The sequence below is a fragment of the Oreochromis niloticus genome, linkage group LG5 (assembly GCF_001858045.2).
Source record: "Oreochromis niloticus isolate F11D_XX linkage group LG5, O_niloticus_UMD_NMBU, whole genome shotgun sequence".
Taxonomy (NCBI): Eukaryota; Metazoa; Chordata; class Actinopteri; order Cichliformes; family Cichlidae; genus Oreochromis; species Oreochromis niloticus.
Genome location: NC_031970.2, coordinates 28,500,005 through 28,526,769, shown reverse-complemented (window position 1 = coordinate 28,526,769; position 26,765 = coordinate 28,500,005). Strand labels below are relative to the sequence as shown.

Genomic DNA, 26,765 nt, shown 5'->3' with positions numbered 1-26,765 from the left:
AATGATTTTCTGTAATTTTAAATATAAAATCAATCAGTGGTTGTTTTTTTTAAACAATCATGAAAATAACTGATGGTTGCAGCTCTGTCTTATTCTTCTGTTTCAAGCAATGTGCCTGTAACTGCCTGATGAAACTTAACAATGAGTCCCCTTAACAATGATGCTGGTGCATCTTGCACATACAGTGGGACATGATGAACATAGTCTGCTGTTTTTACACAGCCAGGGGTCTGTAACTGCTAAATGCTTGCATGTTATGGGTTGGATAGTAAAAATGTGAATATCAAAAAAGTCAGCTGTTATGAGATAGAACTGATTATAATATAAAGCTATATGTACACTTTTCAAAGAAGAAAAAAGTAATATATATACACTTTTGTGTAATTTGTAATGCAGAATTGCTTGCACAGGCACAAACTTCACTGGTTTTGACTGTTTGTTTCATGTGAGTCTTTAAGAACTTTATGACAGGTGGAATACTGAAGTTGCCTTATAAACTCCATTGAATATTTAAATGTATTTTGTATCGTTAATCCTCATATGCATTTATTTCGTTACAGAGTTTAGGTGCCATATGTTTATATTCCCTTTTTGTTCTGTGCATGAAGCTCTATGTGTGGCTCCGCTGAACTCTAGGTCATGCACCTGGGCAGAGACCACAGCACTGCAAACTGCTGCTCTGGAAATATGCAACATTTTTTAATTGCTTTTGTTTATGTGGGACATAATGTGAGAGATCCACTTTACGCCTCTATGTATGTTGGGGATGAATCCGTTTTCTTTTCTTTTTTTATAACAGACTTAATATAATAGTAACAGCTGTTATCGTTGGGCTCTGTTACAGAACAGAATAAAGAATGGCATCAATAGGTTTATTTTGCACTTGTGCTGATCCTTATCTGTATTAGGCATGTGGGGGTTTAGAGCGTATGCGTTAAAGTCCCAGTGACTGGTGTAATGCTGTTATACCGTGTCTGATAGGCCCTGTGTGTCATTTTAGGGTGTTGCATTCAAGCCTGAGGGCCCTGTTAGCATAGTTCCTCCCATCATCTATGACAGATAGATATCAAGACGAGAAAGTATTAGCAACCTCCCTCAGCTAGCACACAAGTTACACACAGATACGGATACACAGCGGCGGCCTGACAAAATGTTCCTTCTGTCACTGGCATGGCTATTGTTGACAGGACCACTTTGGACATCTGGTAAGACCATCAGCTTTGTCTTTAATCTCATAAACCACAAACGTTCTTGCTGTTGCAAAGTCAGGTAGCTTACCGAGGGATGTGTTGTTGTCAAGTTCAACTGATGATCGTCTGATTTTTATCTTAAAATGTACATTTATCAAATACAGCCATTGCCATAGCATGTGATAAAGAGTGAAATGTGGCTTTAAGAGTCAAAGAAGTGGGCTTTGGTTTGTTGGTTTAACACTTAGACATGATATATATGAAAGTATAGATTATTGATACGGCTATGTTATTACGTTAATTATAAGCCTCTGAGTTTTGCTTCTATACTTTAAGGGTAACATTGCAGCATTCCCCCGTAGTTTGTCGTCATTGTTGTCTTTTTTATATTTGCATCACTCTACTGGGGAGATTGAAATAAATCAGATTTGCGTCGTATTGTGACACATGTTGTAAACTAAATTAGTCTTGAATGTAACACAGCATTTGTATTTCATTTATTTTTGCAAGAACAGCATGAAGCAAGAGCCAGTAAGTCTTAACCTTTCATACAAAGACTGTTTTTGCTGTGCGACTTGCTGTGTATGTTTATATATTTCATAACACTATTTCATAACACAGGCCTGTGCATTTGACTTAAAAACATAGAAAGTAGAAAATGATTGTAAAATGCAAAAAGATGTTTTACCACAAAGGGCTCTTGTAAAACATCACCTAAATGCTAAATCCACCATACAGCAAATCCAAAATGTCACTGTTAAGAGTTTGAAATATATACAGGAGATTTCTTCATATTTTCATATTTTATATTGCCAGTTGGAATTATACTGGCTTTCGCTATGTAGGAAGCGTGACAACTTGCATTTATTATTACAAGTATTAGTATTCCTTTTCCTTAATTAACTGCACATCTTTACGGGAGGATTGTCCATAAACCTTTGCAACGAGCAAATGGGCGAGGCAGCTTGTTATATAGTAACACAAAAACAATTTTGGAGGAGTTTTTCAATGTGCTACAAATGTGTTGCTGAAATCTTAAACGTCGCTCTTTTTCCTAGGTCAAGATTTACAACAGAAGCTGCTGGAAGAAGAAGTCAGCGTTCGTTACCCTAAGATCCCAAGCAGTGAGACCATTGATTGTGATTGTGGCAGCATGGCTTGTGACTTAGTCTTCTGGTTCCACAGTGACATCAGTGGCAAAGTCCAGTTTCTAGGCAGATGCAACAATGCTGACCGTACTCTCTATGGAGCTAACGTGGACCAAACACGTTTTAAACTCAGTAAAAGGGGCAGTAAGTCTTTTGCGCTCCGTATCATCAATGTGACGAAAGAAGACAGAGGGATTTATTCTTGTGTCTTGAAGGAAAAAAATCTTTATGAAGTATGGAAGCCTGGGACTCTTCTACTGCCAGGAGGTTTGTATTCTAAGTGCTTCCTTTCACAGTTAAATATCAGGCTAAATGTGAAATTTTCAAAATATCCGTCTGATTTTGAAGAGCCAGGTCAAGCTGATGGATGATTTAAGGCAACATATTAGGACTCCTACTTTAATACAAAAAAATGTCTAATATTCTGCGGACTCACTGGACTCAGCTTTAAAAGTGTGGCGCACTTACCTTGGTGTGTCAGTCGAATACAACACCATTTCTAAAACGGTGAAGGTGCACTGCAAAAATGTGAACTAAAACAGTATGCAGTGATTTGCTACTCATTTACAAAGAAAGAATATCACTTTTTGACAGACCTTCATTTAGATTTTTTGTTGTTGTTGTTGTTTTTTAAATATATATGATCGTTTTTCCAGGAGAAGCAGCTATAGAATGTATAATGATACCTGGGGGAGCATGCCACAAGTAATCATGTTTTGTTTTAATAAAATTGGGTATGAAAAAGCATTCCAAAGTCCATAAGGAGTAAAAGATGGAGCTTTCACAACTCTCTGAAAGCGTGTGTGACTACATATGTAGTCGAGGTAGAATTTCTAAGAATCTGAGGAAAATTCAAATTTGTCGATTTTATCATCTAGAGAACTTAATATTAAAAGATTCAGGGAATGCACGGAAATCTTTGTACAGACGTGAAAGGGGTATGGAATGCCCGTGATCTTCAAGCCCTCTGGAGTTATTGTGTTAAAAATGGATGTTTCATGGAAATCACTGCACGGACTCCAGAAACACTTCTGACAGTGAGTGAACATAGTTTATCGCTTAAAGCTGCACCAAAGAAAGAAAACCTTTTTTAAAGGTGTTTATGGCATCACAATCAAAATGAGTATACATTTTTCAAATCATAAAAATTTCTGTTTCCACATTTGGTATGACATAAGGTTTAAATCATTTGCAAATTAATGCATATTTGCATTTTGGAAACCAAACTGGTGTCTTTGACACAAGTAAACGTTGAGAAGTTCTTTTGTATCCTGGCTTTCTGCTTCTCTTTGCCTAGCTGATGCTGCCTTACTTATCTTTCTGAACGAGGCTTAAGTAGTAAAACTTTCTCACAGCATGGGCAAACAGAAGATATTGGTACACATTCAATAGGCCAAATGGGTAAATTCTAACTACAAATAAGAAAAAAAAATGCTGAAAAACTGTTCGCTGGCTCAACAGACGTACAGATGGAGGGCGATTCTGTTAATAATCATGTCAATTATTTCTTATTTTTGCCAATTAGAAACTTGGTAGACAATTGCTGCAGCAACAACTATTTTTTTTTTATTTATTTTTTTTTAGAAAAAAGTTGTTTGTTACTTTTCTTAATGGTGCTTCTGGGTGGCCATGGCTCAGGCGGTCAGGCAAGTCATCACCTAATCGGAAGGCTGGTGATTCGATCCCTGGCTTAACCCGTCTACATGTTAAGCAGGATACTCGAACCTTGAGTTGCTCCCGATGTGTTCGTCAGAGTGTGAATGTTGGTTAGAAAAACACTTAAAGAAAAAAGGGCCTGTATGTGACAGAGATATGTTGTATAAAAAGCTGAATGCTTAACTAGAGCAGAAAAGCGCTCTACAAGAACCAGTCCATTTACCTTTCTTTGGTCTTTATTTGACAGAGACCCCACCAACACCACCTCCTAAGCCAAAACCCAAACCACCATCCAAACCAACCTGTCGTTGCAATGCAGGTGACTCCAAGGGTAAGTTATTGTAGAATAAAAAGAATAAAAGGACTTTAAGTTGTTTGCAGCAGTGCATAACTGAACATTTTCCTGCAGAATGAAAATTGATTAATGATTGATTATATCATGACTCCAGTGGGGAAAAAAACATATACTCCATTATTCCTTTGCTCCAGGAGGCTGTGGCTCTCTGATTGTTTGGCCTCTTGTCGGACTTCTTGGAGGCTTGGCCCTGGCTGTTCTCTGCACGCTGCGTTACTTTAGCCGTGAGTAGCGTTTAATACATTAAATACCGTGAAGCCAACAAAACAGCCGGACAAAGGTTCCAGAAAGACATGACCAGAAATGCATTAAATTGTGCTCACAAAAGGTTGAGAAAATCAAATTTTGTGATATAGTAATGTTTTATTTCTAAAATGTTTCCTTTCTTCTTCAACAATATTCTCACTTACAGGACTACCCAGAAAGTGTCACCACCACTTTGCAAAGTAAGTACAAAACTAGTGATGGTGAAAACAACTGCTTTTGTGTTTGATTTTATTTTTCGTCCATATCCACAAGAAAAATCATAATTCTTTACAGTATTTTTAAACTTTGATTCTGCCACCATATGCACGGATGATGCTTTAATCTCCGTCTTCTGTTTTCACTATTAAGGAATAGGCAGACGTTCTAAAAAAACCCTGCGTCTCATGTATTTTTAAGGTAAGTATTACATGTGTTAAATGTTGTCTATGGTTATTGAAACTAATGAAAATTAACAAATGTTGCTTCTTTGATTGCAGTGGCTGAAGTGCTTCGTTTGAGTATTCTGTCCGGCCATGAAAGGCATGATTCACCCTTAATAGCTGGTCTTCTAACAACATCTCGAGTTTATTTACGCTTAAATGAACTCTCAGCAAGAAAAGACATTTGCTTTTTCAACAGCAGCAGCAGCAGCCATGTAAGATATTGTAACATATTGACAGGCTTTTGTTATGTATAAGACAAAGTTCCATAGTTTAAAGACCCATGTTGTGCTTTTTATCTATAATCTTTCTTTCTGTCTCTAATCAGTGAGCTGCATTTAGCGTAATTTATAAAGGTGGTTTTCAATTAATCAGGTATTGAATGTGCTGTGAACTGTTATCATTTATTTTGATGCAAATATCACAAAGTACACAAACAGACATACAGTAATTGTGCAGTTTTCTGCATTTTTTGCTTTCTTCTGTACTTATTTGTGTTTTTCACATTATTACAGCAATTTAGACACAGAACAAAAAGCACTGTCATGTCGGTATTTCTGTGAGCATGCTTGTGTTTAATCAATAAAACTATCATTTCAGTCATTTATGGTGGTTATGAGTGATCTAATTATCCAAAATGCAGCATTGCCTAGAAAGTAATGATACTCTGGAAGTATTTTGCAATAGCAGAAGTGCTTCCTGTAAAAGCTACAGGTCAAGCACTGTGCATGTTTCCCAGTGATAGGAACAGATAAGACGTTCTGGCTTTCAAATGTTTGTTGCGTTGTACGTCTTAGATGTCTGTGCCTGTCTATGGAGAGGGCATAGAGGTTTGAAAGTGGGCGTTGTACTTCCATTGTCAATATTGTGCTTAGCGGAAGTTGAGTAGGTGAGTGACAGAGTTTGGTGTCTTCTTTTACTTTTGATGTGTAAACTTGCATCATATTCAGTTTCTCTTGAACTGCCATGTATGTGGCAACAAGCTTTGCTGTATAATGTTAAATTACAGGCTACAAAGTCATTTCATAGTAAGTGTAAGTCTCTTGCTTCCTTATTCACCCTCATGTGCATGCATACAGATACACACACACATACGCAAACCAACCCAGTTACACCTGCGTGATTGAGAAGTGCAAAGACACAACTAAGTTCGTGGTTGATTGGGTCGCAGGGAATGTACGCAGCTCTTTCCTGTGTGCTGGAGCGCGAGGATATACTGAACTATGTTCACTGAGATGCTATCGCTTCACTCAGCTTTGAGCTATTCGTCTAGTCTCTGAAACAAAAAGACCACAAAAAATACCACAGACTGAACCACAAGCACTGACGGAGAAAGAGGAGCAGTAAGCGAAAGACAAAGTAAAAAGTTTTGAAATTAATGCAGTAAAAGAAATAAAGAAATGTATGAGAACCTTAAAAGTGTTTTTGGAAGTGTGTTTAGTTGGATATAATACAATATAATACATTTCATTGACCAAATGGATTTACACACAGCGTATGTTATTATTACCAATGTGGCTGGCCGAGGATGTTATACATTTAATAAATGGAAATAATTATACAAGAACATTAAACTGAGGTAACACTGGTTGAGAAGACTTTTAAAAACACATCCTGTATCAGCACTTTACAAAAGTATTACTGCTTCACAGTCAAAGCCAAGTAGACCAAGGTCACAGTACACTGCCACTTTAAGTAAAGCATCGCTCGGGTGGAAAAAATGTAAGTATGAAATAATCTTAATGACACAGCAACACAAATCAGAAAGGTGCACCAACTCATTGGGTAGAAAACTTAATATTGTAAAATTTGTAGAGTTTGTTGTTTGTATTTGCTTTTAATTTAAACAGATGTATTAAAAACTTATCGAACCCTTACACGTTATTGCCATATGTCAGTAAATTCATTATGTGATGTATGCTAAAGAGAATCAGCATACATCACATGTTCCTAGATAGATTTGTTTAAAACATGAGACACAGTTGAAACTAAATGCACACAGATATGATAAACTGTAAACATTATTTTTTGTAAGCCAGTTTTCTGATGTCTCCTTCATTTGTTTCCTGTAATAGTAAAGTCAAATCAGACATACATTATTTTTTTTTTTACAATTTTTTTAATTTCATTTTTTGGAGCATAAATCATGGAAAACAAGTGCTTAAATTCCAAAAAATGCAATTCAATCCAGTACTTTTCTTCTGAAATATTGAAACAGCCATAAACTATAACAGCGTGCGATTTCTAATCTAATGATATGGCAGTGCTATATACTCAACTGTTTGTGGTGAAATCTATAACTATTATCTCATGTTACGTCTTGCTACAGATACAAAATACATAAAAGCTGCATATTTCTATATTATTTAATTAAATATAAGTAATATGTACATTCTGACACTCCGTTTTGAATAAATCCCATTTAGGATAAACTTATATTACCTGTTTGAAAATGCAGTTTTCTAATACAGACCTTTTTTGATAACAATATTAAGTACAGTTTCATGAATGTAATAAGAGTCAATACACAGAAAAATTGAGGTTTTTCCTTTCATGTCGTCTTTAGAGACACGTAAGTACAGAAAGTGTTGTGCACTATTTTCAAAACTCTATTTAAAAGTGCAACAAACAAAATTCTTCCAAGCTCTTTAGTAGGAAGGGGTTAATACTGAGGGGATATTAAATAACACGTATAATTTCCAATTTGTCACATTTGTCTAAACTATTTCAGCTTCCTTAGCAAAATCCGAAACAGTATACGTAAATATATCACGTCGTCAGATTGACATTACATAAGAGCCAGATATTTAGAATTTTTCCTCTTTAACATGGTCTGGGTGTAAATTCTGACGCTTTATTTTGAATAACAGCAGCCCATTCAGGACAAATTTGTGCTGCTTGTAAAAAGCACAATAACTGCTTGAAAGCAGTTTTACAGTGTAGACCTTTTTGAGATATCAGTATCAATGAGATGTGTTCTTACTTAGCAAAAGCCAAAAAAGTAAAGGAAAATGAAAGTCGTAACAGGAACCGTTATCCACACATTATAAAAAGATTCTGACCAAATCACTTTGAAGTCTTTTAGAGCGCTCCATTTCTACTTACTCCAATCCTCTTGATGCTCTTGGTTTCCATTTTACTCCTTTTTCTATAATGCTTGAAACAGCCAGTTGAGCAGCAGAGCAATAATAACTGAGCCAAACTGAACAAAAAAAATACTATTCAAATGTGTTTACTGGTAATGAAGGTGGCATTTTCAGAACACAAGGATATTCAGCATTATTGTGCTACCTTTTTTTTTTTCACTGGCTTCCCCTGGTCACCCACCACATAATCACACACACACACGCTCAGGTTTCAGGTTGGAGATCCCCTGTGTGACTAAGATAGGGAAGCCCATGCAGGTGTGTTTGTGAGTGACTCAACCCTGAAACAGAGAGATGGAAAGGTGAAGTAGGCTAATTGTGTGCTTTTTGACTGGGTCTTCCCTTTGATAAGATGCGTCAACAGAATCCCCTATTTGCTGAAAACAATGCAAGACTAAAACTTTGTTTTCATCTTGATTTAATTTGTAATAAATGAAAAAGTGACTTATTGAAAACAAAAATAGGGTCAATGACAATCTGAATTTCGAGGAATTATTGTAACGGTTGAAAGAAAGAAAGAGAGAAAGAAAGAAAGAAGCTAAATGAAATTTAAAAAAAAGACTGTGTCCTCTTGTTACTCTCACTCCCCCCTCTTTTTCGTTCTTTCTGTCTCCTCCCACCCATGGAACAGATCACCCACAAAAGCGCAAAATGTCAGCACTCAGTGCCCATTACCAAATTGCTGCATTTATTTTCCAGCACTGAACCGGAAAAAGGGCTTCGAGTTGCGCCATAGCAGCTGTTGCTCTACTCAGTTTATCTGAAGGGGGTTTCACTTCCGTACAGCTCTTAGACAACATTTCACTTGAAATGATACGAGCTGTAACGCTTTATGGTTGCTACGTTCTTCTTTCCTTTTGCTAGAGCTGTTAGTTCAATAGAGCTTTATAAACTGTGAACAAAACTGATAAGATTTAAACTGAATATTCTGGCAATTTAATGAATTCAAATTCCTGTCTTTTCCCATAATGAAAATTGTAGTATCTTTTGTTAGCTCACAAGCAGTTTTCTTTAAATTTTCAGTCCCCCAAGTCCCCCAAGAACCCCCCCCCCAAAAAAGACCTGATAGCCATTATATTTAAGAATGATTTCGCACTGTGGCTCATGCATAGCATAGCAAAACAATAAAAACATAGAAACATAGAAAAAAAATGTTAAAAATGTTTCTTTGTTAATTTTACAAGATTAAAATCATGTGCTGTACCCTCCATCCAATAGAAGAAGTACTTGTATGAATATGTGTGAATGGATGAAAGAGGCAAGTTATATAAAGTGCTCTGAGTGCTCAAGAAGAGTAGAAAAGCACTAAGAACCAGTCCATTTACCATTCAGACCAATGTCACAGAACATATTTTCCATTACTTGTTTCAGCTGGTGTACACCTGTAATAAAATGAATTATTCAGGTCTGACTAATATTTCAATTTATTTTACATAAGTTTGTGTCTTTGCTCAGAAGTATGTCTTGATGCACGCTTAATCATTCAGGTAAATGAATCCCAAAAAGTTAATTCTGTTCATCTGGACTGGGCTGTGAGTTGATCAGATCCTGACCTCACAGCCCGTTGTTCATTCAGTGGGCTAGTTTCAGTTATTGTGCAAAGGTACTGTTTATAAGGTTGGGGAAACCTGCAGTCAGTCAGGATGAGTGACGAAACGTTTCTCTCACTTAAAACGCTACGTCCAGATGAACAGAATCAGCTTTTTGGGATGCTCAGAAGTATGTTTTGTGATTTTGTTCAAGGATTCAGTGCACTGATAGCAACATGGCGCTAAGTCATTTTGCTGCCATCTAATGGTGTAAATATCGGTCTTGTGGAAGCGTTGTAACACTGGACAACACCGTAAAGAAATCGTATGCCTAACATTGGATTTTAGGGGTGTTTGCCTGTGCAATACAGTACTTTTAAATAATTTGGAACAATGAAAATATTGGAAATTGTCATAAATTAGTCCAGTATAAAGGTAAAATTCTTAGATCTTAAATATAAAATATAACATTCACAGTGATTATAAATTGAAGAGGACAACAATCTTTACTCAGAACTTGAGAAGATGGGAAATCACTTAAGTGATTATTAGTTTATATAATAATAGTATATTTTAATTTTTTTTTTTAAATTAATTTAGTGATGTTATATTTGTGTTATATATCTTGTGCTTATCATTTCTATTTTATATGTACAATTTCAGGGCTTTTTGCCCGTATTTCAGAACATGGTGATATTAAAAAAAGGGGATGTAAGATAATGTGTCTTACAAAAGGCCTCTGAGAGACCCTGATGCTTGCTGTTTTACTTTTAACTAAACAACTATTATATTTCTCTAAACTAGTTTAATCTGAGAGATTAAAATATAGCAATGTTTGCAATCTTGAAGAATTTCAGCAATCACTCACCAAATTCAAATTACATGGCAATTTCAAAGTGACTGTTAGGAATTCTTGATGAAACTTCAACAAAGAAAAGTTTGGTATAATGCACCATTTAATTTGTGCAGAATTGGTGTAGAGTTGCGTGAACTATGTTCGGTGTGCATCGTTTTCACTTCCTATCTCATCCATTTTCAGCCTACATACTGCGCACTGCTGCATTTGTGTGCCAATAGTTTGTGGATGAAGTAGTGATGTTCATGCTTCAAACCAGAGGTAGAGGAGTGAAGTGCAGATTGGGTGGGTTACAAACATTGTGCAGACCACGATCGTGTTGCAGGAGGTCTCTGCAAGACTCTGCTGCAATGGTCCCATTTGACAGAGCAGAGAAGAAGGTTACAGCTGGGGCGGGGTTTCATATCACGCTGAATTATCTCCCAGCAGACTTCAATAAACACCAAAAAGACGTGTTTAGCTCCTATTCTTGTCTGCAAGATTAAAATGGACCAAAAATGGCTTCTGATTCTGGTGATTGTGGTGTCTTGTCAGAGTAAGTTGAACTTAATTATTAAGTGTCTAATTTGTTTTTTAGTTTTTTGCTTACGTGCATTGTTCCCAGAAACTGTCTTTTTTTTCTGCTCTCATTTTATAAAATGTTTTAGAATTTACTACAGGAGCTGTCAAAAACATAACAGCAAAGGAAGGACAGAAGGTTTATATGAACTGTAAACCGATAGAAGGGGCCAGCATGATTGTCTGGTTTCGAGTCCTGAGCAATTTTCGCATGGAATTCATTGGGTCTTTCAGCACAAACTGCTTTAAAAAGAAAGTGACAACAAACTTCGATAGGCTCTACACTTGCGCTGAGGATCATCTAACACTGAAGTCCTTCAAAAAAAACGACACTGGCCTATATAGCTGTGCGTCACTTATCCAAGGTAATAAATTGGAGTTTGGAGATGTAACACAAATATCTGCAGGTAAGTTTTGTTTCTTTGATTTGGTTTCATTCAGGATGTTTATTGTTTTAGTAGGTTAACACTTAACTTTTACTTCTTTATTTAAGAAACAACTGTAGTTCAAACTAAAGCGCCACCAACATGCACCACCACACAGAGTGCACCCAAAATCCCAACCTGTGCTTGTGACGGCAAGAAAGGAGGAGGCAAGTGTTCCAAATCACAATGATGTGTTATAACATTTATCATATTCATGTTTAAAATTCTGTGATTAGAAAAAGTTGGTAAACAAGGATGCTTCAGTTTCAGAATGGGAGTACAGTTCTGCTATTACTTGTAGTCCAATAATACTTGGAGCTCTTGCTGGTAGCTCTGGCCTTTTTCTTCTGCTCCTCATCGTCACCATCTTGTACTGCAATCGTAAGTGCATCTTCAATATGAAATCTAAATAATCTTCATGTGCATATAATTTGGAACTGAATAATATATAAAATTCAGTCATTTCCTGCACTTGGAAAGCTGAAAACTATTTCATACTCCATATTTTCACCTCAAGTTTAAATACTTTCAATTACCTGTAGGGATAAGGACACGGAGATGCCCACACCATCACAAAAGAAGGTAAGTTATTCCTTTATTTATTTTTTTTAATTTAACATTATCATTCCATTTGGCACTTTAGTCTAGGAATACAGTCCATGAATAATTGAGGAATACTGGTTATTATTCCAAGTCCCCTTAACATCAGGAACCACACCCACACAGCAAAATGAAAATGTTGACTTTATTTTGTTAATATTGTTTAGCGATTTTCTTTCTTCTTATTTTCATTAATATTTTATTTTTGAAAAAAAAAACTTATTATAAAATATTAATATTGAAATACCTAAATTAAATACCTATACCCATAGTATATCATGATTGTTGTTGGATGTGTTTTTTCTCCTGTAATTCCAATTACACTTGCAGTCTATTTGAAGAAAACAGTCCCTTTTTACATTAAAAAAGACAAAGGTTACCGATTATTATTTGTATTAATCATTTAAATTTACATCTCTTTTTTTCCTTTTAAAATGTAGACCTCGAACGGCGCCTCCTGCAAAAGAACAGATGGCCGACAGATATGTTTAATCTAAATGGTGAAATTTCAGACACTTCTTTGCTTTCATGCTATTGCTGCATCTTCTCATCCTGTTTGCTAAAGTCAGCCTAAAACATTTTCTTTGTTTGTGAAAATATAAGATGGTTTTAAAGTGGTTGTGTATTCAGTGCATAAATGGAAAGCCTTTTATTGCCAGCAATGAGTTATAATTTTCATGTGGCTTGATGGCTAACAACACTGTTTTGTCACTGGTAGATTGAACCCTTTTAATGATAATTGTGTGGTTTAAAGAGTTTATTTTGCAAATCCACATCGATTCTTATGGTTACGGGTACGACTGAAGATGATCCTGAGAAGCATATTCATTTTGTTTCTGAACTGTGAGCAATAATTGTATATAATTCTTTTGAATTTAAATATTTTGTATTTAATTTTTTGGGAAGTTTTAAAAGCAATAACAGCGTGCTTTTGTTTTGCATTCTGCACACACTTTATTTGAATTGCTGCACTTGCATTTAGTCATCAAAACAATTTAAAGCAGTTTTTTTTTTATGGCTTGTTTAAAATTACACTTACTCCAAAAGTATTTGATCTGATTCATTCACATGTTTTTAAGGCTGTAGAGTAATACTGAAAAGAACAAATATGGCACTTTTTTTTGTTTTTGCTTTTAATTGTTGTACATCCTCAAAAAAGAAAAAAAAAAAAAGAAAAAAAAAAAAGATTCTCCTGTCTATTTTCAACATAAAACACAGTACAAAAAAAATTAAAAAAAAAATAAAACCACTCAGACAAGCATTCCTTCTTCAATGAACTGCATTTGACTTTATTAGATTTTATTTTTTCCACACATCAAACCCACTCATTTGGATTCCCATCAGTCATTCAGGGTCTTGGCACAAAAGTAGATTTGAGCAAAAGACATTTGTTTTTTAAGCCCCCCCCCTTGAGTCTAAAGGAAGTGGGGTGCTACAACTGTAAGCAGAGCGCAAAACCACAAGTCAAGAGCGGATAAAAAAAATTCTTTCATAGGAGATTACACTCCCACGCACTTTAATACATACACATTTCCCCTTGCACCTTTACAAACACATTGTTTGTTCACCTTTCCTACAATATCTAGTTATTTTCTCCAGCATATTAAGTCAGTTAATGTTATCTTTTGTTTCTCTTTTAAGGTACAATAATAATAAAACGATACTACATGATTTATTTATGTATTTATTTTTTTCAATTTAGTTAGCATTTCCCCTTATACATGTCATATCTTGGCTTAACTCCACAAAAAAAAGGGTGGAATTATAGTGACTAACTTTACAATTGAAAGCAATAGCCCTTTGTAAATTACAGTGTTGTGTTACGTAGAGCAAAACTCTTTTACAGCTCACAAACAACGGCAGTTTACAAAGCTTGTAAACATCCTGCTTCAATAAGTGCACTTATGAACGTCTTCTTTTTTTTTTTTCCCATTCTGCAAACCCAAATACATAGAAAAAGACCTACTTGACAGATATTGGTCTTTTTAAAGATAGAGGCATTTGCAAAAAGCTCTCCAATACAGAATTAATTAGAACACCTCCTGGGAAATCCACATATTTAATAATGTAAACTATGTATTGTTCAAAACATATGTGAACTGTACACTAGTGTCTTATGTAATGGTGTCCAATCACGACATGATAGAAAAACTTTTTGTGTGTGTGTACATCTGGATTGCACAAAACTTCCCGGTGCTATACACCTACTCCATACTGCTCTCACACAAGTCTCCACTGCTCCAACTAATGTCACAACACCAGCAGGTTTAGGTCACCGGTGTTGTAATAGAAGTGTTTTGCTGGAGGAAAAAGAAAAAAACAAAACAAAAAAAACCCCACCTGTCAACTGTGATGTACATGCGTGATTCTTGGCACCCAAAAAAGTTTTCCCACAGTTTCACTTCTTTCATTTCACCACTCATCCTTTACACCCGTCCAGTTTTTAAAAGTCTCTTTCATATTCTCTAAAAAAACAAACCCCAAAACAAACCTTCTTATCTTTGAACTGTAAAGCAGATAGATGTGTAAGTGTGCGTGCATGTCCTTTTGTGCTTCTATGTGTGTGCATTGCGTAAATGTTATGGGTACGTGTAGGTTTTTTCTTGACTCCAATATACATTCTTAACAATTTACAAAAATAGAATCGTTATCCAGAGAGCAGCTCCCTCACCGATGCGTCCACGTGGCCTGGAGGACAGATTTTAAGCGACGGCCTGCAACAAATGATATTCAGCAGTCAGTTTAAAGACTTGACATCTATCCTCCTCATATTCAGTTTTTTTTTAAAATCACTTAAATATGACAAATCTTACCGTGTGACCTAGCTCTTGGCTCCCTTCTTTGTAGAAGTTGGCACAACATCTGCGCTTCTCTGAGCTGATAGCTGGTCGGGGACAGATGGCTCCTCTGCTTGTTGTTTCTGATGTTTTTAACAAATAAGTATTAAAAATGATGAAGAAGAATTAATGCCTTTGCAGTATTACAGGCTGAAATCAACATCAGGCAAAGCAGTGTGAGGAGCGTGAGCAGCATGTCACATGCCACTATGTGTAGGCACCTGCAGAAATTAGAATTCAGTAACTGTTTCTGCTGTGAGACTTTGGCTCAGTTATAAGTGCACAGATCCAGTGTGTCAGAGACGTTGCTTATTCAGCCTAAATTAGGTCTTCATGCAGCAGACGATTTGCTTACTTTAGATTTTGACTTTGACTTGCTCTTTCCCTGTAACAAAGTCGACACCTTGATTAGGCTCTACAACTCACACTGCTCCATGACGTAGTGAGCACAGACACAGTAACAGCTAGTAAGGAAACTTACAGGGGGCGCCATGTACCAATGAGAAATAAATGTGCTGCAATCATTCTTCTGAAGTGCAGTTTGGTCCTGTTTCGTATAGTAAAGTGTAATATATAAACACTTCTAAATGGTCATATAGATTTTTACCTTTGGTTTATCTGTTTTAGATTTGCCTTTTACTGCATCTGGAAGCAGGGTATCAGACAGGGACTCCAGAACAGGACCAGCCATCGGCTAGAAAACCAAGAATAAATAAATAACAGTTAAAACTCAAGAAGATCATAAGAAAGCATTTTCTAGAAATGGTTTCAGGTACAAAGACGGTAGGACTAAAACAACTAAGTAAGGACCATTTTTTAACACTGTATCATCATTGACAGCATCAATCACAGCCTATTATGTGGCTCTCCCTGATATGAGCTCATCGTTCCTTTGTCAGGATGAACAAGTAATCTATTGTGAAAGCAAAGATTAGGATTAAGGTCGTCAGCAACGATGAGTCAAACCTCACAGCAGGTTAATTAAGGTGAGACAGACACGTCTCACGCCTTGATGGAGTTTAGCTAATATTAGCTAGAAGGAGTAGAAATGGTAGGTTTGTCTGCGTTTTATTTCTCCACTACCTTCAGAGGAGCTGAGTCCAGCACAGGAGGTTCCAACTTTGTTGTGGCAGCACACGAGGTGACCAGTGCATCAGGCTTGGGAGCATCAGAGAAGTCACTGGACAGCATTTCCAAGGCTGTTGTGTCATCCATACTCTTCTGCAGAGTGGTAAAAAGGGAATGCTTTATTGTCATCTTTCACATATATCATTAATGTTTATTTTATTTTAGAAATATTGTATTATATGAGGAACTGACCTCCTTGGGGATGGTGGCAGCTTTTTTCTTTGCTTCTTCCATTTTCTTTAAAATGAAATTCATGAAGTTTAGACTCTCAATAAAGCAACAGATGCTACACTACACTTTATAAATGTCCCAGTGCTAAAATACAGCCTAGCACATTAAAAGACTTACAATAACTGATTAGTTTCATTAAAGAATAAATATTTTAGACTCCAGTTCTTTATTGTGAATTATAAGCTCCAAACAGCGGCCCTAACAGAAGAAACAGGTAGTGCCTTTGAAAGTCCTAGGGTAAGTAAGCAGTTTATTCTGTCAGTCTTCAGTAGTGTATAGATGGAATATTTAGAAGATTTACTTATTTGTAAATAACAAGATTATATCGTGTAAAAGACTTCTGTTTTCAAAATATTACATACTCACTGAAAAATACAGTTAAATGAATGAATAGTGTCCCTGATCATGTTTTGTATTATTATCAGTTAACAATATGTAATGTAATTCTCAGCATTACCCAACCCAGCTTGCAGCAGACTACCCAGCAAGAACAATCAAAAAAAAAAAAAAAATCAGAGACTGTATGTTCACATTTTTAAAGTAGGAAAGTTGTACTGAGTAAATGCATGGATTGGTAGAGTAATTGATGGACTGCTAAGTAAATGTACTTCACTTTTAGGATCTTATTTCAAAGGCTGTCAGGTTACCTTCCGGTCTTCTTCAGTGGGTCGATACTCTGGTGGTAGTGTGTCATCTCTCTCTCCCATTTTAATAAGCTTCTCTTCAACAATCTTTTTCTCCTGCAACAGTGAGGCAAATCAAAACAGCTGTAGACTTTTTATTCTTAGTGCACAAATATGCAGTTATTTAAACCATGCTGACTACCTTGACAGCATCTTTAACAGGACCTGGGGCGGGCTGAGGAACAGGTTTGATATCCCCCAAGGTGTCTGACAGAGCATCGAAGGCACTGTCTGCTCCTGTTTTCAGCTGATTGTGCAAAAACCCCAGACAAAAAGATGATTTTGATGTAGCTGCAGATGGTTGTATAAAGAGTATAAGTAGATGAGATACACTTGAGTCTTTACCTGTGGCTTTGTTTGTGTAGGAATACAAGGTTCTGACTTCACTGCCGGTGCAGCGCTGGAGGCAACAAAGTCTCCGGCCAAGGACTTAAGAGCAGTGTCTGCAGAGGCCTGAGGGGGAGAGAGAATGCAATCCTATGGTTAAAATCTATAATGCTCAACTGGAAATAAATACTATTTCAAAGATCTGTACCTGTGCAGAAGGAGCTGAGGAACAGACGACAGGAGCCTGAACAGCAGGAGCGGCTGAAGAACTGAAGTCGCCAGACAAAATATCCAGAGCATCATCAGTATTTATCTTGGGCTGCAGGAGAAGATGAAGAGAGAAAATAAGCCGTTATTTTAAATAGTAAATGCACATATTCTTTATGGCTTTTTATCCATTAATAAATATCTAACTTTTGTTGCTCACCTCAGGTTTGGGAGCAGGCAGTTTTTTGAGATCTTCCTCTTTAAATCTGTAACCTGGAGGAAGTGTATCCTCCCTCTCTCCTACACGCACACCCTTCTCCTTTTTGACTTTGCCCTCCTGAAAAAGGGGAAAAAAAGTGAATGACTGGATGGCTCTCCTACATACAGATTTTTAAAAAGGGATCTGAACAGGACAAGTGTTTAACAAAACAAAATATGTGCATGGATAATTCAGTCGTATTGTATTACTGAGAAGTATAAATATGTCACACATAATAAACCAACACTATATGTTTTTGGGCACCACATACCGAGACAATATCCTCAGGTCTGAGTTTCGGAGACTCTGGCTTTGGTGCATCTGTTGGCAGTGTTTCACTGAGAGCACTGAGAGCATCCAGAGAGATCGAGTCACCCTGAGGAGTGAGAGAAGAGGAACTTCATAGGCCAGTTTTAGACAAGGCATGTTATACAGCTCTGAATGGTAAATGAAAAACTAAAGTCAAAAGAAATTAGAAGACATCTGATTCTTCACAGTTACCTTCTCAATCTTGGGCTTTGTCTGTTGCGCGCTTACGTCAATGGTATCGACCTTGGTGTGTTGCTCCAGGGGACAGACTGTTTTCTGCAGAAACACAGAGATGGAAAAAAGGACTGAAAAAAAAAAAAAAGACAAATTGTAGAGGACACGATGACAGCCATGGTGGCAAAAATAAAAACAAAATAATGTTTATTTATTTGCTTGGCAGGGAAATCCACTATGGAAGGAAAAAACAGTTTATAGCTATGCAAAAACCTGCATTCACACCAACAGCTTTACCTCTGGTGGCTTCTTTGATGGAGGAGGGACTGGTGCGTGAACTCCAGAAGCCTTAGATGGAGCCACAAACTCTCCAGAGAGTACGTCAAGAGCTGACAAATCCTCTACTTTTGCCTGAAAAGCAGAGATACGAGTTTGAATCAAAGCACTGAAAGAATACTGCAGTTTTATATTTTGCAGACTTTTCGTTTTAGAGACACATGCATTTTTTATGTGCAGGAACTAAAATCAGACAGTGTACCTGTGCAGGAGGAGCTGAGGAGCTGACGACGGGAGCCTGGACAGCAGGAGCTGATGAAGAACTGAAGTCTCCAGACAAAATGTCCAGAGCATCATCAGCGTCCATCTTGGGCTGCAGGAGGAGACAGAGTAAAGGTTAAATCAAGTTACTAAATGTTCAACAGTTGTAGATCTAAGTAGATTTCATAAGCTTAACATGCTGAAGTTTAACCCTTAAAGTAAATTTCCTTCAGTCTCACCTCAGGTTCTGGAGGAGGCAGTTTTTTGAGGTCTTCCTCTTTAAACCTGTAACCTGGTGGAAGAGTGTCGTCTCTCTCTCCAACACGTACACCCTTCTCCGCCTTCACTTTGCCCTCCTGTACAAAGAGAAAGAGAACAAAATTTAGCATTAAATGGTAAAACAAGAAGAAGAAGAAGCTATCAAAAGCTGTGAATTTAATGCTAAGGTGTAGCTTGACTCTTACAGAGACAATGTCTTTAGGTTTGAGTTTGGACGATTCAGGTTTTGGTGCATCTGCTGGTAATGTGTCGCCTAGAGCACTGAGAGCATCCAGAGACATGGAGCCACCCTGAAGAGAGAACAGGATTGATCAAACTATTAAAAATAAAATGTCTGTCTAAAGAATATGAAGTGAAACAAGAATGGGAAGAAGAGCAAAAAAGAAGAAAAACGACTCCACAGATCTTATATCAGACCTTGTCAGTCTGTGGTTTGGTGTCCTTCCCAGCAGCAGGTTTGTGTTCTTGTGCTTTCTTCTCAGTAGAAGGAGCACCGGGCCCAGCCACAGGAGGGGCTGCAGCCGATTCCACTTTCTACACCAGACAACACAGATGGCAGTAAAGAAAAAGCCCAAAAAGCAAATAAATCTTTCTGTTTCTCTCAGTATATAACCTATGCCATGATGTACACTGTTATTTTACAGATCTTTTAAAAAACGATTGTAATAAGTTCTGCTGTACCTTGGCAGTAGCTGCTGAGAGTCCAGCCTCCACCTTGGCTTTCTTATCAGCGGGAGGAGCGGGAGATTTCTGCAACAACCACAAAACACCATTAAATAGGATACTAGATTTTATACAGCGGTGTCACAGATAGAGCCACAGCGTACCTGTACAGGAGCAGCTGAGGAGCAGACAACAGGAGCCTGGACAGCAGGAGCTGTTGAGGCAGTATTGAAGTCCCCAGACAAAATATCCAGTGCATCATCAGCGTCCATCTTGGGCTGCAAGGAGAGGGGACAGCAGATATGACGTAAAGATAGAGAAGATATATGACATTCTTCAAGTGGTGCTTTAATGAAAAGATTCCTGATATTATCCTCAGAAAGTGTGATATTATGCACATGCAAAGAAAGCCATCCAATAAAATCCATACATATATATCTACATATTTTTTTAAACTTTTCAAATATCAGTATCAACACTGGTCTCAAAAATCCATCATCAGTGGCTCATTGTTAAATGAATTCATTCTGGGCTCACCTCTGGTTTTGAAGGAGGCAGTTTTTTCAGGTCTTCCTTTTTGTACCTGTAATCTGGTGGAAGAGTGTCGTCCCTCTCTCCTACTCGTACACCCTTCTCCTTCGTCACTTTGCCTTCCTGTACAAAGAAAAAGAGGGGAAAATGAGACATTGTGAATCTTATGTGTAATTGGAGATTAAAAATGGGTAAAATGCCTTCAGGTATAGATTAGATTTGCTAAAGTGACTGCAGAGCTGCTGCTGTTTCTGCCCCTACCGATACAATGTCCTCAGGTCTGACTTTGGGGGGTTCAGGTTTTGGTGCATCTTCTGGTAGAGTATCAGACAGAGCACTGAGAGCATCCAGAGACATGGAGTCACCCTGAAGAGAGAACATGGCGTTTATGACCAGCTAATGGGACCCATGTCATTTAACCTCATCTCCTGCATCTCACCTCACTGGTCTTGGGCTTGGTGCCTGCTTTGGTATCCAGTCCAGCCTTGACAGAGACATCGGGAGTGGTTTTATCCATCTTGGCTTTCTTATCAGCAGGAGTAGCCACAGAAGATCCCGCTTTCTACAAGAGCCAACAGAGAACTCTTTTAGATTTTTACTGATCCATGCAGAATGACGATGCAACTTGAATCAGGTCAATTTTCAGTGTAGTAAAATGTTGACTTTAACAGCCATAGGAAATTTACTAATTAAAACATTTTAAGACAGAGCTAAGATCTGTAAGTAACCATTACAGTAAAAGTACCGTGGTTGAAGCAGAGAGTCCAGCCTCCAGTGAGAAGTCATCTGAGACTTTCTCCATCTTAGCTTTTTTATCAGCTGGAGGAGCCGCCATAGGAGGAACTGCTGCAGGAGTTTCAGCTTTCTGCACCAAAAGGGACAGCAGGGACAAAACAGCATCAGCCTCTGTAGTTAGACACTGCTCTAATGACACGTCAGGGACTTGAAAATATTAATTTACCTTAACAGGAGGAGGTGCAAAGTTAGCAGGGCCAGCAGAAGAAGCACTTATAGTCTCAACATGTGCCTTTTGCTATAGATTTTATTCATGAAAGAAAGAAAAAAAAACAAAACAAAAAAAAACAAAAAACACAATGAGACTTGTTAGACCTTTAAGAAAAAAATGATATTTATACACATTTGGTGCAAATACAGTCTACAGCACAGGTGCCATACTAGGAATGTGCAGCACAGACATTTAAATGGAAGTAACAGCTAAGTGCTTCATGCTTAAAGACTGACCTCTTGCTTCTTGGGTCCAGGCTGACTGGTTGATGAGAAACCAGCTGAAAGGGCATCAAGGGCTGCGTCTGTGCTCAGTGGTTTCTGAAATGAAAAATACTGAGTGTTAGGACGAACCCTTATTTCTAAAATAATTCCCTAAGAAAGAATTACTCCAAAGTTCCACTAGAGGGCATGAGTGACCAAATCAAAAGGCAAAATAATGCAAACCAGACTTGTACCAAACGTGAAGGAAAAGTACAGACACACCCTTTACATTCCACAGATGCCCAAAACTCACAAACACTCTCTCTTAAGAGACGCGGGTGACACAAATTACGACGACTCCACAAAAATATGTCGAACACAAAATTAAAACCATTAAACTCACACAGGAGGAAAAGTATCTGAGTAGAAAGAGTTGGTGAGACACTGAACCAAAGAAACTTCTTCCATGCCAGGAGGCCAAAGTGGGAGTCGGCTATGATGCAAATGTGGGTGTGTTAGTGAGTGTGAGTAACTAGTAACACTCGTGCTGATAGCAAACTGTTTAACTGGTGTGTCACTGTGTGTAATGTAAGTGTGCATGCGACAGGGCACACATATTTATGAATGTTTGGGTTTGGTCAGACAGGAGCCAACAAGCTCAAACGGAGGTGGTGGTTTGTCAAGACAACACCCAACACATTCTCCAATCGAGAGGAACGGGTAGATTATACAGTGGAAACAGCACTTCCTGTATGTGTGAGTTATCTGGACTACAAAGAACTGATAGCAGGAGTTGTGAAAGCTTTACTTACAGGGACATCCACAGGTTTAGCATCTGCAGGAGATGGACCCTAGAAAATATAGAGTAGTTTTACACTTGGTAGAAAAAATTAAATGTTGAAATCATTTAAGATCTGAAAAGAAACTTTATTCTAATTCTATGTAATAAACATGCCAATAGTTATGGAGGCAAGCAGATTGGTTTGGTTTGTGCACTTCTGTTATTTTAAAAAGTCAGCGATTGGATTTGCATGAAAATGTTACCAAAAAAAAATAAAAATAAAAATAACTGGAGCTTGCCTCTTCTTTAAAGCAATTGCATTTTGGATGTAATCTGGATCTTATCTAGGAATTTTTGGCAAGATTTTATATTGTTGGAAGGTTGAATTGGACATTTCCTCCCATAGCTTCAGAAATAGGAAAAAGCTAAGCTATATCCTCTTGATTTCCACATGAAAATATCAGACTAATCTGGATAAAATATCCTTCCAGATCCAGGAGTCAGCCACTCTTGCTTCATATTAACAAGTTATCAGTCCTAAATCTTAAATTCGGTGTCAAAGTCATGCCTTTAAAGATCTGAGCAACTTTGTCTAAAGAACATAAAAGTGCCAGTTTCCTACCAGCATAAAGTAGTCCCTATGAATTTGTCAGTGAAGCACACAAAAACAAAATTAAAGAGTGAGGTTGGGTAGAAAGTTTAGAAAGCAGTGGAAGGTGGTGCACACTGACCGTTTTTTTGAATCTGTAGTCTGGAGGCAGTGTGTCGTCCCTTTCTCCACACTTCTGACCTTTCTCAGAGGTGATGTCACGCTGTGACACATGCATTACACAGTTACACACTCAAGGCCCATGCAGCTTGCTGCTCACTTTCTTAAGCATACACACACACTCAGACGTGTATGCTTGCACACTGTGGCTATGTTATACCTCTTTGACCTCTGGCCCCGTGAACACAGGCTCTGGGCGAGCGACAGGATCAGTTGATGGTAATATGTTGGCCAGCTCATCGATTGCATCCACCGGAGGTGCCTGCGCATGCAACACAGCTCAGCACACTACAGCAAGCGACATGCTTTTCAAAGGAAACCAGCACTGCTACATTACGTCTTTACCTGTTTGGCTCCTTTAGCTGCTGTGGATGGAACCTCCGCCTGAACCTGCAACACAGATCCAGAATCAGGGCACAGACCTTAACGACACAATATATCCATTGTGCCATTAGAAGTAAGGCATCATGAAATTATGAGCCATTAAAAAAAACGAAAAACTAACAATTAACTTTGTTAGTTAATTGCTTTAATGAAATGACTTCTCTTCTTTAGAATTTCCAGAAAAAAAAATGTTTGATGGGCGTGAAAAATTCCTGCTGGCCATGAAAACACCTCATCAGAACACTTCCTCATTCATTCATTAAACACAGAGACCTAGAAGATGAATTGCAAAATCATCACTGTGCAGAGTATACAGAGTTGAGACACAGCCTCTGCCATGTTTGGTTTCAGGAACATCTACCTTTGTTTGCGCTGATTTAGCTTCTTCCTTTTTGCCTTGCACAGACACATTTCCAGCCGCAGCTGTGCCTGCTGCAGCTGGCTTTGATGTTTTAGCAGGATCAACTTTAGGAACATCAGCTTTGACTGCTGTGGCAGCAGTGGCACTCTAAAATACAACAAGATTTGATTCTATTACAGCCCAAGTTCATGTCAAGTAAAACTGCAGATCTGCTACACACATGCAAAACACCCAAAGAAGCAAATGAAAGACAGGAAGTGACTTGAGGAAAAGAAAGCCTCCACCAACTTGATGATGTTCTTTCATCTAGAGGTGTTGTGCAATGAAACTGAGGTCAGACATGAGTACACTGTAAGCCTCTCCTCTTCATTTGTTTTTTCTCACTGACTCGGAGTGATGATGCATGCGGTGTTGCAAATGGACGGGCGTCGACTATGACGAAATGCAACAACGAGCAGAGGCATGCTGAGCAAAGAGCTGCAGTGTAAAGAATGAAAGTCCTTTGTTCTTCAAAAAAAAAATAAAAAAAATCCGAAAAGGAATTCCAGGCATTCCAAGAAACCCCTAAAGCTAATAAGGCATCTGGACAGTCTCAAGTAAGCACAACCCCCAAAAACCTGATAAGACTGCAAGGAAGAAAAAGAAGAGCGAAAGGCAAGCAGGCCTGAAAGATACACCCCAAGAGAGTCATGGAGGCACTGAAGACTCAGAGTGGCCTTAGTAGTCAGGCTTATACCTTAGCCGTGTCCTTAGGTGACTCTTTAGGAGCGGTCACAGAAGTGGCTGCTGCAGTGCCAGCAGTGGGAGGAATTGTAGGTGTGACTTTGGCTTGGGAGACAGGTGCAGTCTACAAACATGTCGCCAAATGATTACTCAAAAACACAAGGAAGCCGGTAGATGTACTGACACCGTGTAGATTTTTAAAGTGTTAGTGAAAAGAGGGCAGAAGAAAATTTACACTGATCACTGGTCAGCTCAGTCACAGTTACCCAAAAGATTTCAAAATAATATGAGGGCTGAGAGAGATGACTGGTGATCAGTATGGGTTTAGATGCTGGTGCTTTTTCATGCCTTAATCTCCTTGGTACCTCGTGAACGTTGGGGATTTATTTGCATTCATGAAATATTCAAAAACCTCACACACAGTTCACAACATTTCTAATAAAATAATTAAAAAAAACAAACCCATTATCATTTAAAAGATTGTTGGATTAAAGCAAAGAAAAAGCACCAGCTAGAGTTTTGGCCATGATGGCATTACCTTTAACACCTCTCTAGTAGCGCCACTCGCCTCTGCAAACGACATGTCAATAACAGTAGCACCGGCCAGCGTAGTGTTAGTCTACAATCGAGAAGCATGTGTTTAAAGAAAGTGAAAAGAGACAGTTATTCATGAAGTTAGTGCCACAGTTTGTGAGGAGCATTCATCCCATGCAGGTCATATCAGATCTTTTAAGGTGGCACGGTGAGAGTCCAGCTTCTGATGCAAGATGAGTGAACGGCTGTGACAGAAAGACGTCACAGACAGACAGGTAAGATGTTGCGTAACGGTGATGACCACAGATGAAGCGCGTAAAGAGATGACTAGTGATGAGCACACATGAGGTGCTGAGGCCAAAAGAAAGAAGCAGAGATTCATGTTATGTCACGCCAAAGCACTCAAAGCCTCCACCACTTTTATTCATACCCGCCAGAATTTATCTACCTCTGGTTTGGCTTTCATAAATAGGTGTGGTTTGGCTCTCTCTGCTGTTGCAACATTAGAGCTTCCTCCTGTTGTCGTGGTAACCGCCCCAGGCTTTGTAGCCATTCCAGATCCTGATGTTGGCGTCTGCAATGCACCAGGTGAGGAGAAGTTGATCAACTGCAATATTTTTTACAGCTCTCTGGATGCTAGAATTGCCTGTGTGCATGGCTTTGCACATGGAAACTAGTTAACTTTTCGTCAGAAGAGCCACAGAGACTGTGAAACCTACTGTAATATATCTTAGCCTGATATCTTAAAATGACATCTTCTTGGTTACGCTTGAGGGTGGGGACCAATTAGATATGTTGGTGATTGCAACAATGCTCAGTTTCATAACGTAGCTCCACACATCAGATGGTAATGTGACTGTAGTTCCATGTTTTATACCTTCTATTTGGAAGGGATCACCAACTGTTTTTAGCCAAAAGGACACATTCTCAGCAGAAATACTGATACGAGTGCTAGCATGCTAGCTAACAGCAGCGTTTGTTTTCAAGTATTAACATTTCATGTGCTGTTGTATTGTTTGGCATTTATATGTGCTAAATGGTCATACTCACTGTAGAGGAATGTATTATTATGTGCAATCTGGGACTTAATATGTTAAAAATGTTCACAAAATGCCATGGCTAGCATGACAGTCCCAGTCAAATGTGATTGTCATTTCAGGCAAGTGCACAACTTGCAACATTACTATGCCATTACATGTACTGCAGGGAATTATGGTAACAAAAGTATCCAAATTGAGATGTAGTAAACCGTTCAGCCTACTTTGCTTCCATTATAACCAGCTTTTTCTGCAAATCATTAAACTTTAACAAAATGCCATAACACATTGGGTAGAAAAGTAACATTCCATCTTTGTAAGGTTAATAGGTGAACATTACAGGTTATTATGTGACAGGAAACTGGCTAATAGTAATTACCATACATTCTGCAGGGACATATTTTTAATAGCTCAGTACATTATCTTTCCCATTGCACATGGACACTGAAACATAAGCAGTTGTACTTTACTGTGGCAAAGCAAAAAGAAGGAAGCAGGGCAATGAGATAATTACAGCTCAAGGTTAATGGCTGAGTAATATAAGCTCAGTGTGTGAATGGGTCTAAAACAAAACCATGTATTTCTCTCACTTCCAAATATCCGACTAAACCTTATCTCTACAAGCCAGGCACCAAACTATACACCGTCTAAGC

The 26,765-nt window shown here is 38.0% G+C and overlaps 3 protein-coding genes across 25 annotated transcripts in view; 2 read left to right on the top strand and 1 right to left on the bottom strand.

Annotated features, from left to right (window-relative positions):
- Window positions 1-980: 980 nt before the first annotated feature.
- cd8b (cd8 beta) lies at window positions 981-5,640 on the top strand. The gene is made up of 7 exons (XM_003442698.5): window positions 981-1,205; window positions 2,249-2,605; window positions 4,242-4,325; window positions 4,484-4,573; window positions 4,762-4,795; window positions 4,965-5,012; window positions 5,093-5,640. The coding sequence occupies exons 1-6, from the start codon at window positions 1,151-1,153 to the stop codon at window positions 4,981-4,983; spliced, it is 639 nt and encodes a 212-aa protein (XP_003442746.1). The 5' UTR covers window positions 981-1,150; the 3' UTR covers window positions 4,984-5,012; window positions 5,093-5,640.
- A 5,156-nt stretch (window positions 5,641-10,796) lies between these two features.
- On the top strand, window positions 10,797-14,639 carry cd8a (CD8a molecule). The gene is made up of 6 exons (XM_005450353.4): window positions 10,797-11,101; window positions 11,214-11,531; window positions 11,618-11,716; window positions 11,814-11,930; window positions 12,092-12,131; window positions 12,590-14,639. Exons 1-6 carry the CDS (start codon window positions 11,053-11,055, stop codon window positions 12,639-12,641), a joined length of 675 nt encoding a protein of 224 aa, XP_005450410.1. The 5' UTR covers window positions 10,797-11,052; the 3' UTR covers window positions 12,642-14,639.
- cast (calpastatin) overlaps window positions 14,190-26,765 on the bottom strand; it is a 31,434-nt gene continuing 18,858 nt past the window's right edge. For 5 of the 23 annotated variants that reach the window (XM_013269967.3, XM_013269963.3, XM_019358739.2 and 2 more), the window contains 34 exons: window positions 25,524-25,649; window positions 25,080-25,160; window positions 24,555-24,665; window positions 23,819-23,965; window positions 23,419-23,463; window positions 23,234-23,335; window positions 23,036-23,116; window positions 22,336-22,374; window positions 21,557-21,640; window positions 21,276-21,347; window positions 21,060-21,179; window positions 20,754-20,876; window positions 20,576-20,680; window positions 20,321-20,437; window positions 19,948-20,061; window positions 19,802-19,870; window positions 19,538-19,654; window positions 19,306-19,410; window positions 19,081-19,197; window positions 18,843-18,953; window positions 18,602-18,715; window positions 18,323-18,406; window positions 18,093-18,197; window positions 17,783-17,899; window positions 17,564-17,674; window positions 17,374-17,481; window positions 17,171-17,275; window positions 16,993-17,085; window positions 16,307-16,351; window positions 16,070-16,207; window positions 15,594-15,680; window positions 15,342-15,371; window positions 14,963-15,069; window positions 14,190-14,863 (listed from right to left, as the gene is read on the bottom strand). In XM_013269967.3, the coding sequence (XP_013125421.1) occupies window positions 14,971-15,069; window positions 15,342-15,371; window positions 15,594-15,680; window positions 16,070-16,207; window positions 16,307-16,351; window positions 16,993-17,085; window positions 17,171-17,275; window positions 17,374-17,481; window positions 17,564-17,674; window positions 17,783-17,899; window positions 18,093-18,197; window positions 18,323-18,406; window positions 18,602-18,715; window positions 18,843-18,953; window positions 19,081-19,197; window positions 19,306-19,410; window positions 19,538-19,654; window positions 19,802-19,870; window positions 19,948-20,061; window positions 20,321-20,437; window positions 20,576-20,680; window positions 20,754-20,876; window positions 21,060-21,179; window positions 21,276-21,347; window positions 21,557-21,640; window positions 22,336-22,374; window positions 23,036-23,116; window positions 23,234-23,335; window positions 23,419-23,463; window positions 23,819-23,965; window positions 24,555-24,665; window positions 25,080-25,160; window positions 25,524-25,649 (3,222 nt within the window). In that variant the 3' untranslated portion in view covers window positions 14,190-14,863; window positions 14,963-14,970. The remainder of the gene's footprint in view (window positions 14,864-14,962; window positions 15,070-15,341; window positions 15,372-15,593; window positions 15,681-16,069; window positions 16,208-16,306; window positions 16,352-16,992; window positions 17,086-17,170; window positions 17,276-17,373; window positions 17,482-17,563; window positions 17,675-17,782; window positions 17,900-18,092; window positions 18,198-18,322; window positions 18,407-18,601; window positions 18,716-18,842; window positions 18,954-19,080; window positions 19,198-19,305; window positions 19,411-19,537; window positions 19,655-19,801; window positions 19,871-19,947; window positions 20,062-20,320; window positions 20,438-20,575; window positions 20,681-20,753; window positions 20,877-21,059; window positions 21,180-21,275; window positions 21,348-21,556; window positions 21,641-22,335; window positions 22,375-23,035; window positions 23,117-23,233; window positions 23,336-23,418; window positions 23,464-23,818; window positions 23,966-24,554; window positions 24,666-25,079; window positions 25,161-25,523; window positions 25,650-26,765) is intronic. The other 18 variants (XM_005450334.4, XM_005450332.4, XM_019358744.2 and 15 more) reach the window with 10 other exon arrangements.

Excerpts from the sequence above, each read along its gene's own strand:
- cd8b (XM_003442698.5), top strand. The coding sequence starts at position 1,151 with ATGTTCCTTCTGTCACTGGCATGGCTATTGTTGACAGGACCACTTTGG. Across the intron at positions 2,606-4,241 it reads GACTCTTCTACTGCCAGGAG|AGACCCCACCAACACCACCT; the intron begins GTTTGTATTCTA and ends TTTATTTGACAG. Across the intron at positions 4,326-4,483 it reads CAATGCAGGTGACTCCAAGG|GAGGCTGTGGCTCTCTGATT; the intron begins GTAAGTTATTGT and ends CCTTTGCTCCAG.
- cd8a (XM_005450353.4), top strand. The coding sequence starts at position 11,053 with ATGGACCAAAAATGGCTTCTGATTCTGGTGATTGTGGTGTCTTGTCAG. Across the intron at positions 11,931-12,091 it reads CACCATCTTGTACTGCAATC|GGATAAGGACACGGAGATGC; the intron begins GTAAGTGCATCT and ends AATTACCTGTAG. Across the intron at positions 12,132-12,589 it reads CCACACCATCACAAAAGAAG|ACCTCGAACGGCGCCTCCTG; the intron begins GTAAGTTATTCC and ends TTTAAAATGTAG.